The sequence below is a fragment of the Plecotus auritus genome (assembly GCF_963455305.1).
Source record: "Plecotus auritus genome assembly, chromosome: 3".
NCBI lineage: Eukaryota > Metazoa > Chordata > Mammalia > Chiroptera > Vespertilionidae > Plecotus > Plecotus auritus.
In genome coordinates, this window is record NC_137772.1 from 158304174 (window position 1) to 158317639 (window position 13466).

The 13466-nt window shown below is 42.2% G+C and overlaps 2 protein-coding genes across 3 annotated transcripts in view; one reads left to right on the top strand and one right to left on the bottom strand.

Moving 5' to 3' along the window:
• The first annotated feature begins 5780 nt into the window (after positions 1 to 5780).
• LRRC10 (leucine rich repeat containing 10) lies at positions 5781 to 9804 on the top strand. The gene has a single exon (XM_080662866.1). The coding sequence runs from the start codon at positions 6006 to 6008 to the stop codon at positions 6834 to 6836; it is 831 nt and encodes a 276-aa protein (XP_080518992.1). The 5' UTR covers positions 5781 to 6005; the 3' UTR covers positions 6837 to 9804.
• Positions 9805 to 12815: 3011 nt separating this feature from the next.
• CCT2 (chaperonin containing TCP1 subunit 2) overlaps positions 12816 to 13466 on the bottom strand; it is a 30313-nt gene continuing 29662 nt past the window's right edge. For both annotated transcript variants that reach the window (XM_080662864.1, XM_080662865.1), the window contains one exon: positions 12816 to 13089. In XM_080662864.1, coding sequence (XP_080518990.1) covers positions 13059 to 13089 — 31 coding nt within the window. In that variant the 3' untranslated portion in view covers positions 12816 to 13058. The remainder of the gene's footprint in view (positions 13090 to 13466) is intronic.

The window sequence follows — 13466 nt, forward strand, 5'->3', positions numbered from 1 at the left end:
CTCAGAATTTATCTCATTGAACCCATCTTACACACAGCAGTCAGCAAGACAGCACTGCTGTGTTATCACTGTGCTTCTGCTGTCCTACGGTTATGCCAACTCTTGTAGATTGACCTGGGATTCCATCATTTATAGCATTGTTTCTATGGAAAATACATTATAAGATCCACCCACCCCCTGCGGATTCCCCTCCCCCAACAAAACCAACAACTTAGAAGAGACTTAATGAGTCCTTTATAAGATTTACAGTCCATTCAAATTTCACAGGTCCAGTCTTGGCCGGTTTTCTCATTGGTTAGAGCAGTGGTTGGCAAACTCATTAGTCAACAGAGCCAAATATCAACAGTACAACGATTGAAATTTCTTTTGAGAGCCAAAGTTTTTAAACTTAAACTTCTTCTAACGCCACTTCTTCAAAATAGACTCGCCCAGGCCATGGTATTTTGTGGAAGAGCCACACTCAAGGGGCCAAAGAGCCGCATGTGGCTCGTGAGCCGCAGTTTGCCGACCACAGGGTTAGAGCATCAGTCCATGAACTGAAGGGTCCCGGGTTTAGAATCAATTCCAGTCAAGGGCATGTGCCTTGGTTGCAGGCTCAATCCCCACCCCTGGTCAGGGTGCGTGGGAAGGCAGCCAATCAATTTATCTCCTCACATCAATGTTTCTCGCTCTGTGTCTCTCCCCCTCCCTTCTACTCTCTCTGAAAATCAATGGGAAAATTTCCTTAGGTGAGGATTAACGAAACAAAAAAATTATTTTTCACAGGTCCAGACCCAAAGCTGCATTTACATTATCAACCCTTTACTTGCCTAGAACAGTGGTCAGCAAACTCATTAGTCAACAGAGCCAAATATCAACAGTACAACGACTGAAATTTCTTTTGAGAGCCGAAAACCGACTTCTGCGCATGGGCCACGAAGTTTCAATCGCACTGTACGTGGGCGCCCGCACGTGGTATTTTGTGGAAGAGCCACACTCAAGGGGCCAAAGAGTCGCATGTGGCTCGCGAGCCGCAGTTTGCTGACCACTGGCTTAGAAGATCTGGGGATATCAAGAATGCCAAAGCACTGAAAGTATGGTTAATATGAGGTATTTCTCTACTATCCAAGCCACTTTATCAAATTGAAAGAAAATTTTCCCTATGGGCTTAGAAGTTATATTTCATTTAGGGGGAAATAACATTATGATTACTCCCCTTTTCCCAATGAAAGACAACTTTTATGTGTGAAACTGCATATATACTATATGTCACATTACTCGTGTATGTACAATCATATATGTCAAACAAGGTTTTTACCTAGGGTACTATCTGTAGCAGTACTAACGAAGGATAATAAATGTGTGGTTTTTCTATATTTTGAACTATCCTTAAGTATTTAAAAATAATTTTCTGTGTGTAAATAAATGCCTGCTTCACTAGCCAGTTAGCATCAGCCCCTTTATTTCTGCTGGCTGAGGACTTACCAGGGGCCGGGCACTGAGACAGAGACCCAGCGGAGGGCTTCCCAGCTGACCTCGGCCTCCTGGAGATGACAGTCCCGTGGAGGATGGGCAGGCAACAAATGTTTACAGAGAGAACTACCAACTGCACGTTGTAAAGTCACTAACTCAGTCTGAGGGTCAGGAAATGACCTGAGGTGGGACAGCACAGATGAGCAAGAGAAGAGAGAGGGTGGCGAGTGGGGGAGCATTCCAGGCGGGGGTGGGAGAGGGGGGTGGAGGGGGGGGTGGGGGGAGGGGGCTGCATGTGGGAAGCCCTGAGGAGGAAGGTTGGCACCTTGGGTGACCCAGCAGGAGCCAGAGGAGGAAGCTCATGGTTCCCAGTGCACAGGGCCAGGTCCTGGAGGGTCCTGTAAGCCGCACTGAGGAGTCTGGACTCCGTTCTTCATCCTTCGGGAATCAGAGGCCCCTGCCCCGGCTAGAGGTGGGAATGAAGCTTTGCGTGGCCCCTGCGGCCCCAGGTGGAGGTGCTGAAGCTGACAAGTGAGAAATGAATAGAGTGGGGGCAGTGGGAGCACAATGAAAAAGCCAGGGCTCTTTTTAAAAATGATTGTTATTTTTTACTATATTTTTATTGATTTCAGAGAGGAAGGGAGAGGGAGAGAGAGAGAAACACATCAGTAATGAGAGAGATTGATCGGCTGCCTCCTGTACGCCACCCACTGGGGCTCAAGTCTGCAACCAGGCATGTGCCCTGACCAGGAATCCAACCGTGACCTCCTGGTTCATAGGTCAACGCTCAACCACTGAGCCACACCGTCTGGGCAGAGGCCAGTGCTCTTTTCCTGAGCCTCAAGGTCTCAACCCAGGAGCCACGAGCAATGGGAGCGGGAGGGCTGTGAGCGCAGAGTCCTTTGGGAACCTGCCAGGATCTCCCCCTTTCACACTCTGGTTTTCCTTAGCTGTCTGCTCACATTTGGGGGCTGCCGTGAAAGTTCAGTGTGTGAGGGCAAAGTTTGTCAACTGGTGTGACCTAACTCCAGGAAGAGCGCCCACCACACGCCCCCATGCTCTGGTGGAATCACATACTCTGTGAGATCAGGTCCCTGCATCTAGAACATAGTGGGGCTCAGTACATACCTGATGTTATTGTTAAACCTCTCTGAGCCTCAGTTTTTTCATCTGAAAATTGGGGATGAAAATATTTCTCTGGCAGGGGTTCTGAGAAGCAGTATCTGTAAAGCACCCGGCACAGTGCTCAGTTTCACAGATTACTCACAAATAACGAGTACTAATCATTATCATCATTATCATTTCTAGAGATGACAGCAGGGCAGCTGCTTCATGACCATTTGTGGTCACTACTGGCCACGCTAAATATAGAGGCGAAGCACAGTACCTGTTGAGAGGGCTGGTTATTACAGGACAAATCAACAAAGCAAGGAGAGGACTCAAGATAAAAGCCCTTGACATTCAATGTGGAAAGTCCAAGGGCTTCAGGGTGACCGAGTAGGACACTGCACCCCCAAATAACCCTGCAGGACGGCCATCCCCGTGGAATGGTCCTCTTCGCTCTGTTCAGTAAAGGCAGCCCAGGAGGTGACAGGGTGTGCCAAGTCTCCCCCCAAACTCGGACACTATCCAGACCAGAGGGCAGGCAAGCTAATGGATTGTTACTTGGGACTACAGCTTTTAAATTTAAAGGGGATGGCCCTAGCTGGTTTGGCTGAGTGGATAGAGCATCGGCCTACGGACTGAAGGGTCCCAGGTTCGATTCTGGTCAAGGGCACATGCCTGGGTTGTGGGCTCGATCCCTACTAGGGGGCATGCAGGAGGCAGCCGATCGACGATTCTCTCTCATCATTGATGTTTCTATCTCTCTCTCCCTCTCCCTTCCTCTCTGAAATCAATAAAAATATTTTAAAATAATAATAATAATAATAAATTTAAAGGGGATGTATGTCTATAGTTTTTTAAAAAGTCAAATAGTACAAGAAGAAATAGAAAAGTCAGCATTCCTATCAGAGATAATCACTGATTCCCCAGAGATAATCACTGTTATTGTTTAGATAACTTTATGCATATACAAGAACCTATGCATATTTTTACAGATATGATTATAAAAAACTGTTCTGAAACTTGCCCCCCCACTTTATCCTGAATAGCTTCGCATATCAATATATGTAGTTTTACCTACTTATTTTTGATAACTGCTCTATTAAGATGCGATAAGCCACCAGATCTGGAGGGCTTAACATAATTGAAGTTTATTTCTCACTTACCAATATCCAATTGGTGGTAGTAGTGTTTGGGGAGGCAGGAGGTGTCCTGAACCTGGCATTTATTCAGGGGTCCAGGATGACTAAGGCCCTGCCAACTTCCACATGTGACTTCCACATACTTGGTGGCTTCTAAGTTCACCCTGGGTGTTGATGCTCAGCTAGCAGATGGGGACAGTGCGGAGGAAGGTTAGGTCTGTTTTAAATGAGCCAGGCCCTGAAGTGACATATATCACTTCTGCCACATTCCACGGCCAGAATTAGACTCCCTCCCTGCCCTAGGCTGGTGCTAGAAAATGTCCCAGCTGGACAGCTGCTTCCGACAATTCCACACCATGGCAGGGAAGCATGAGCCTGTGATGGGCAGTGAGCTACACCTGCCACAGAGGCACTGTCGGAATACATTCTCAGTTACATAAGCTGTTGGAGGCTGGCGTTCTCTCCTCCTCTTTTTTCTGCTTTTCTACTTGTCTTTTGTCATAGGAATTTTTTTAACCTTTTAAAACTGTCTTTATTAGTCATTTACTTTGTTATAAAAGTAAAAATACTCTCTGTTATGGAGGTTTCATAGAGACACAGCATGGAGCAGACTAAGGATAGGGGAAAACAATATAGAGTTGCCTCATTCAAATAAATACAACACAGTATTCCACAGATGAATTGTCATTTAGTCAATCATTCCCCTACTAATAGTCAGGTGTGTTCTAGTTTTTTTTTTTATTATTGCAACCATAGTGAAATAAGCAAATATATGTATTTATACACTGGTATTTTTATTTTTATAAGAGTCTCCAAAGTCGAATTTCCAAGTTAGCATGTAGGGAAGTGTTGTGTGTGTGTGTTATTTTTATTTGTTATTTTAATTTTTATTGGATTTATTGAAGTGACATTGGTTAATAAACGTATATAGGTTTCAGGTGTCAAAGGCATTTTTAAAGTGTGGGAAACTATTACCTGGTAAGAGTGAAGGATAAGAAAATGGACACCTGTTGAGTATGTACAATGGTCAGAATTGGTTGGGTAGGGAGGAGACACCATCAATGAAAAGCTTTAAGAGGATACAAGTCTTTGACCCAGAAACACTTGTAAGGATGTTTCTTAAAGAAATGAGTGGATTACTACCCACATGGTACTTATGAGGATATTTATAACAGTTAAATGCTGTAAGCCTCGATACCCAATGACAGAGACCTGTCTAAATTACAGTGTATCCGCACTGGGACCCATGTGGCTCAATGGTTGAGTGTCGACCCATGAACCAGGAGATCACAGTTCAATTCCAGGTCAGGGCACATGCCTGGGTTGCAGGCTTGATCCCCAGTAGGGGACATGCAGAATGATTCTCTCTCATCATTGATGTTTCTTTCTCTCTCTCTCTCTCTCTTTCTCTCTCTCTCCTTCTCCCTTCCTCTCTGAAGTCACGAAAACGTATTTATTTATTTTTAATTACATCCACATATTTTTTTAAATGTACATTCGTATGATGGACTCTGCAGGTGTTTATAATTGTATAGATACCTGCAAACATAAATATATGTCCACACATTATGATAAAACATAATACTCCTGAACAGGATAATTTTTTTATATATATATATATATATATATTTTTTTTTATTGATATTTTACAGAGAGGAAGGGAGAGGGATAGAGAGCTAGAAACATCAATGAGAGAGAAACATCGATCAGCTGCCTCCTGCACACCTCCCACTGGGGATGTGCCCGCAACCAAGGTACATGCCCTTGATTGGAATTGAACCTGGGACCCTTCAGTCCGCAGGCTGACGCTCTATCCACTGAGCCAAACCGGTTTCGGCAGGATAATTTTTTAAAACAAACTGATTACTTGTAAGAAAAAGACTGGAGGACAATTATTAAATTGTTTACAGTATTTATCCTTGAGTCGTATGACTATGGGTGTTTTCCACTTTCCTCTTTTACAACCTTTATGTAATGCCTCACTGTTTTATCATTAGAAAAAAACAGTGCAGCTATTTTCAGCTTGAAACAAACAAATAAAAAAATGCAGATAAAGGAGATGGGGTTTAAGGGATTGAAAGCAAGTATGTGAGGCAGACCTGGGCTCCTGGACCTGGCCTGTCTATTAGGCCTGTCACCCAACACTCAGGTTGCTATCAGAAGCACTTTCCTCTGTTGAAGTGACTGGCTGCTGTCACACCACCCGCTCCCCCTCGGTTATAAGGGGAGGGGAAGACAGGCCTCTGAGCAGTGGGCAGCAGCCCCATCGGTTGGTGGGCCGGGGCTCGCCATGCCTCCAGCCTTCGCATGGGGAACACCATCAGGGCCCTCGTGGCCTTCATCCCCGCTGACCGCTGCCAGAACTTCGTGGTCAGAGACCTCCGGGAGATGCCGCTGGACAAGATGGTGGATCTGAGTGGGAGCCAGCTCCGCCGCCTCCCGGTGCACGTGTGCTCCTTCCGGGAGCTGGTCAAGCTCTACCTGAGTGACAACCACCTCAGCAGCCTGCCTCTGGAGCTGGGGCAGCTACAGAACCTGCAGATCCTGGCCCTGGATTTCAACAACTTCAAGGTGCTGCCCCAGGTGGTGTGTACTTTGAAACAGCTCTGCATCCTCTACCTGGGCAACAACAAACTCTGCGATCTCCCCAATGAACTGAGCCTGCTCCAGAACCTGCGGACCCTGTGGGTCGAGGCCAACTGCCTCACCCAGCTGCCAGATGTGGTCTGTGAGCTCAGTCTCCTGAAGACTCTGCATGCCGGCTCTAATGCCCTGCGTCTGCTACCAGGCCAGCTGCGGCGCCTCCGGGAGCTGAGAACCATCTGGCTCTCAGGCAACCTGCTGAGCGATTTCCCCCCGGTGTTGCTTCACATGCCCTTCCTGGAGGTGATTGATGTGGACCGGAACAACATCTGCTACTTCCCCAGCCTGGCCCACCTGTCAAGTCTGAAGCTGGTTATCTATGACCACAATCCTTGCAGGAATGCTCCCAAGGTGGCCAAAGGTGTGCGCCGCGTGGGAAGATGGGCAGAGGAGACACCAGAGCCTGACCACAGAAAAGCCAGGCGCTATGCTTTGGCTGAGGGAAGCCAGGAGGCACCTGCCCCACCTCCTCCACTTCCTCCTACCAACTCCTGAGGAGCTTCAGTGGTAGGTCAATACCAGGAACCCAGCTGGCATCTTCCAGAGACCTCTCCAGTGAAGCATAAGAGTGCTCTGGGACATTTAGGGAGGAGCCGATGGAGTCAGATGAAATCCCTAAATCACACCAAGAGGAAAAAATTTCTGGCAAATCTCTCTCCCAGAGGGCAGCATGACAACTTCCTTGCCAGAAAACCAGTCTTTCCAAGTAGGTATTTTGAAACAGTGAAGAGCAAGGACTGGGGCACTGGGGCCTCTTCCGCTCTTCAGAGTGGCTGGTCATGAGGCTGTGAGCACCTCAAATAAGGACTTTGTAAAGAACATACCTAAGAGGACTGTCTCCAGCCCTTCACACATGTATTTTCTTACTATGAGTGACCACAAATAGTATGAAAAGATTACTAATTCAGGCCACTTTAAAAGGACATTTCTACCTAGTCAGTCACTCACTCACAGAAAGACCTTGCTGTTGCAAAGGCTGCCACCTTAAACTTGACAGTGGTTCATGCTGACTTGACTCATTTTCCCTAAAAGGTTTGACCCAAGGTCTGCTCTAAACTGTTTCCTGTCGCTGACAATGCTAGAAGTCATGTAGGAAGTGGAACCTCTCTATGGCAATGTGGTCTCATTAAAATGAAGCCTAGTTTTAACCCTGGCTGCCTCTGTGGAGCAGAGCCCTGCTGTTTCCCTGCCATGGAGGGAACCACATTTCCAGAATCGTACCAGGTTAAAGGTAGTAGGTGGGGAAATCTGTTCACTTGAAACAAGCACTTGGAAATTTGAATTGCAGGTTGTGGTATAGAGGAAGCTTTTGCCTCTTTAGCCTCACGTACCTCTGATTTGTTTTGATTTTTGTAGATAGGGTCCTTCTGATGATCAGTGTATAAACGTAGGAATTTTGGACATTTTTAAAGTATGTAAATTGTGACCTTCTTCCCATGGATACTTTAAAGAAACTGCTCATTTCATTCATTTGAAACAGGGGGAAGTTGTTCTATTGATGTTTGTACAGACTTCAGTTTTAGTTAGTAATGTATCTCAATTTTAATGACTCCTTGCTGTTGGACTAAAGCTCATGGGAGTAAAATGTTCCTTTGCTACTTGGGGGGCAGAGGGGAAACTGCTATCAGTGGGTGATTTGATAACACAATTCTTTATGTAAAAAGAATGATAGAAATTCTGTATTTAAATTTTTTTATCAATCAAGGACACTAAAAATGTCATCTTAACTAAAACATACTATATAGCTTTTTGCCATAAAAGCATCTTAACCCATCAAAGTTTGGTTCTCAAATGACATTACACAGCAGACTATTTTCATTTTTCCTACCACAAATATTTCTTAGTAAGCCAGACTAAGTTTCATATCACATAGTCTTCCTATCACCACTCCCAGTCTGTGGAGTACTTGCAACCCATTGATTAAACTTTAATCATTAAATGTAATAGGTCATCAAATATTTAACTCCTTTAGTAATGAGCCCAGATTTCTATTAGATAGTATTTATAGTCTATTTACTCATTCCTAATGATTGAAACTAAACTATACTCAGTTCATGCTAGAAACTTTCTGCCAGCAGGCAGCCTTATGATGAAAGTTTTGACTTTTTAAAAATATGGTTTTATTGATTTCAGAGAAAGGGAGAGGAAGTTAGCAACATCAATTATGAGAATCATCGATCAGCAACCTCCTATACACCCCACCTCCTACTGTGAACAAGCCCGAAACCTGGACATGTGCCCTGACCGAGATTCAAACTGTCATGGGTCATAGGTTGACGCTCAATCACTGAGCTACACCAGCCAGGCTGGACTTTCTTTAATGCTCACCTGAGGGATGTTTTTTTAGAGAAACATCGATGTGAGAAACATCCATTGGCTTTCTCCTTTACTTGACCTGACCAAGAATCAAACCCAAAACCTTTTGGTGTACAGGATGACGCTCCTTGTTTTGGCTTTGAGTTTCTTTTGACCCTGTCTTCCCCTCCCAAGATTAACAGCTCACCTTTTCCAGTGTAGCCCCATGACCTGCGGCTATAAGCCATAAGACAAAGTGAAGCCACATGACCTATACAGAGGTTCCATATAATGAGCTACCCAGTCTGAATCAAATGTTAAATATCAAATGTTAAATTATAAACATTTACACACAAACTTTTTTCTTTTAAAATAATACATAATAAACATTTCTCAAACAGTATGATTAAGAAATCACCTCTGATTTTGCTGTACAAAATGTTTCCACTATAGGGTTTCAATAAATTTTAATAATTGATTAACTATGTAAATGCATATTTCCATTTCCATTACTCTTTTTCTTGAAATTCTGACACAATTAGAAAGTTAAAGAGCGGAAAATGTTGAAGCACCAAATGTAACTTTACTTATGATTTTAAAAGTCCTGAACCTTAAAGTGTTATGCATCAGAGGAAAATCTCTTCCAGAATTTTGTACAGAATTTCAGCTTCCATAAATATGAGTGATGCCAACCAAAATCTTTTACTATGCATTCTAGGGAAATGAGCCAAAAAAAATTTTTTTTGTCCTAAAATGTAACATGTAATTTCACATTTAAAAAGTGGGCTTGTGACCTGATAGTCATCTAGACTCAAATTTTAACTAAAAGCGCAGTGTGGTTATGATGATTAAGAGCATGGCCTTCAAACTACCTGAGGTCAAATCCCATGTTTGCCATTTACTGGTCAGTTACCATCTGTGTACCTCAGTTTTCTCATCAGTAAATGGTTAAGTTCCTACCACTCAGGTACTACAAGGATTAAACTAATACTGTGTATAAAGTGCACAGAAGAGTGCCTGGCAGGCGACAGTTGATGTTTACATACCACATTCTTATGCCATGCAGCACAATACTTATATTTACCCTATTATTATAGTTCCTTGCTTGAAGAAAAAAAAACATAAATGCCATAGAAAGAAACTTTTCTTTTTTCAATAAAATTTTCAACAACAGTATCTGTAGTCTTGAATATGAAAAATATAACTGCCATGTGGTCAAATGCTTCTGGCTTATCTAAATAGGAAAACACAGATGTAATTACCAAAGACTTCACTTTTAAATTTCTAAATGAATATACTTTGCCCTTTCCCTATTTATTCTAGAATCAATAATATCACCAAAGTACAGTTAAGTCCTCACATAACATCGAGAAGTTCTACAACTTTAAGCAAAAGGACATAAAACAAAACCAATTTTACCATAGGCTGATATAAACAGGAGTTAAGTTCCTACAGCATCTTATCAACATAATGAAAAATTGGAAAGAGCATATGAGAAACTGCTGTACTTGAAAACATGAGGCTATTCCTTGGCACTAAACCCTATGTGTCTTGAGGGGCAGGAGGCCTCGGACTAAAGACATGGGTGTGTATCTGCTAGACACATTACTCTCTGGCTTTTATCACTGTAAAAAAAAACATGCATATACCTTTATAATCTCATTACCATAGAAAGGGTATTAACACTATTAAAAAACAACTAAGTTTATGTTTTTCCCTCCTGGACTAACTACCTCTGAACAGGAAACAAGTGATATTATCTGTGAATCTCCAGTGGCTAGTACAATTCTACCAAGTTACCTGAATTTTGGAGATATTATCAGGCACCCAGCCCACAGGCATGGTATGTACTATCCTCAGGGTCTTGGGTAAGTCAATTCATATAACCTTTTCAATACCCATATGAACTGTATAGCTCACAATTTAAAAATGAAGTTGTGAAATCAGGTTTGCCTTATTCTTCATATTGAGAAGCTGGAATGTTCTATAGTAATTCTAATTTTATTTATTTTTTAATATATTTTTATTGATTTCAGAGAGGAAGGGAGAAACATCAATGATGAGAGATGCCTCCTGCATACCCCCTCACTGGGGATCGAGACCGCAACCCGGGCATGCCCTTGACCAAAATCGAACCTGGGACCAATACTCTATCCACTGAGCCAAACTGGCTAGGGCAGTAATTCTAATTTTAAAAAGATTAAGTCCTCTTTACACTTCTGTTCTATGAATGTTCTAATACACTACACTAGATAAAGACAAGTCAGACTTTAGAAAATAATTCTATACAAAGAGTATTCTGTTAACTTTTATCAGTCAGGGTCCTGGCAAAAAAATTCATTCCCCCCCTTCCCCCACTCCGCATATCGTTTACATGGGGAGACTTTAATACAGAACTATTACTGAGTAGGATTAAGGGAGGGAAAAACCAATACTGAGGTGGTAATACTATAATACTGATACACAGAAACAAGAGCAACAGCAGCAGCTGTCATGACCTGTACGGCTAACTGAAAAGGGAACAGAAATGTTACCCAAATCCAGTAAGAGCTGAGAGCCATAAGAGGGGCTGCCCTGTGAAGTAATTACTGGTACGTCTCACAGAGATGCAGCCACTTCCAGAGACAGAGTAAGAACAGGAGGAAAATAGTGATTCCTTCTCTTGCCATTGCCTCCTGAGTTAAATCACAGGAAACCAGCACAGAGAATTGTGAAGCAGTCATCCAGTGGAAGCCCCATGGCGTCCAAGCAGGCCAAAAATGGACCCTGGCTTGAGGAAAGCTCAAAAGAGAATAATCAGCCCTAACCAGTTTTGCTCAGTGGATAGAGCATCGGCCTGTGGACTGAAAGGTCCCAAGTTCGATTCCAGTGAAGGGCATGTACCTTGGTTGTGGGCACATCCCCAGTCAGGGGTGTGCAGGAGGCAGCTAATCGATGTTTCTCATAGATGTTTCTAACTCTATCCCTCTCCCTTCCTCTCTGTAAAAAAATCAATAAAATATATTTAAAAACAAAAAAAAGAGAATAATCAGCACACATTCTCCTGCAAATAAAACTCTGAAGGCTACTAGATTTTAAAATCCTGAGCATTTAGACAATTTTCCATGCAGTGATTATTAATGTACATTCCAAATCTCTATTTCCATGTTACATAAGTCTTGTGAAAATCAAGTTCAGTTTCTTTGTTTTGAGTTAACAGAAACTCTATTCTGAAACTCATAGAAATTAGAAGGGCCTAGGTTAGAACTTCACCTACTTGTTAACTTGGGCCCTAACGGGTTTGGCTTAGTGGATAGAGCTTCAGCCTGCAGACTCAAGGGTCCCAGGTTTGATTCCGGCCAAGGGCTTGATCCCCAGAAGGGGTTGTGCAGGAGGCAGTTGATTGATGTTTCTAACTCTCTGTAAAATCAATAAAAATATATTTTTTAAAAATTTTGTTAACTTGGGAGTATTCTAGGGCCACGATAATAAAATCTGTAAGGGCTTCAAGGTTCCCAAGCTCGATCCCCAGTGTGAGGCGTGCAGGAGGCAGCCAATAGATGATTCTCTCATCACTGATGTTTCTATCTCTCTTCCTCTCCCTTACTCTCTGACATCAATAAAAATATATTTTTAAAATGACTCTTTCCGCCCTGACCAGTTTGGCTCAGTGGATAGAGCATCGGCCTGCGGACTGAAGGGTCACAGGTTCAATTCCGGTCAAGGGCATGTACCTGGGTTGCGGGCACATCCCCAGTAGGGGGTGTGCAGGAGGCAGCTGATGGATGTCTCTCTCATCGATGTTTCTAACTTTCTATCCCTCTCTCTTCCTCTCTGTAAAAAATCAATAAAATATATTAAAAAAAAAAATGACTCTTTCCCACTTGAAGTAACAGAAACCATCATAAATTTTCCTACATAAGAGAGAGTGCTTAGGCTACACAAAGTTAAATGGGTACTGAAGACTAGGTATTTTCACTAAACAAAAATAAATGGTTAATAAAGGTTATCTATAACTGAAAACCAAAAAATTAGTGTATGTGTATCATATTTGACTTGGACTTATATTACCCAAGATAACTATTTCATTAATGTTAAGGTCAATCAGTAGTTCAGTTGAAACAACTCTATACTGAAAGTACAATCATTCATACCCATTAAGTTACAAGTAACAAATCACTAAAAAAGGTAAGACATAAGTAATTGTTCAAATTTTTATTTTGATGCACAATATGAGAAATGTACTTTTAAAACAACTGAATTTTATGGAGAATGAACAGCAAATAAGTTAGACCCATGTTAAAATAAAAGGTCAGCTAAATGTCTACATTTAAGGATAGAAGAACCACAGATCAACTTCGATTCCACAGTCTTCTTTAAGAAGTCGAAGTCTTTCAAACTTTGCTATGAACTGGTCCAGAGCATAACAGCATATAGGAATGCTTAACAAGGGTGGTGATCAGGGACACGTTTCCTGCAAGGATTACATAACATACACTTTAGAAAAAAGTCAATGGTGAGAATGAAAAGCATGATTGTAACCAAAAGTTTATATTATTAAGACCATTATAACCCAATTCTCTACAAGATGTTTTTACCTAACATCCCTCAATTATCATTTTATTAAGAGGACTTTACAGAATCTATGAAATACAAAGGTCCATAGTAATTTAGCAGTTCTTAATTTCTTGTCCAAACAACCTACTTAAACAAATACGTCATTTTCCAGAAAATGCTTAATATGTATTTTCCAGAAAATGGTTAATTCATGTTTGCAACTACTATGTGTTAGGGAATTTTACTAAATTAGTTAAAGACAGTTATTCTTAACCAGAAACTGTAAAATGACAA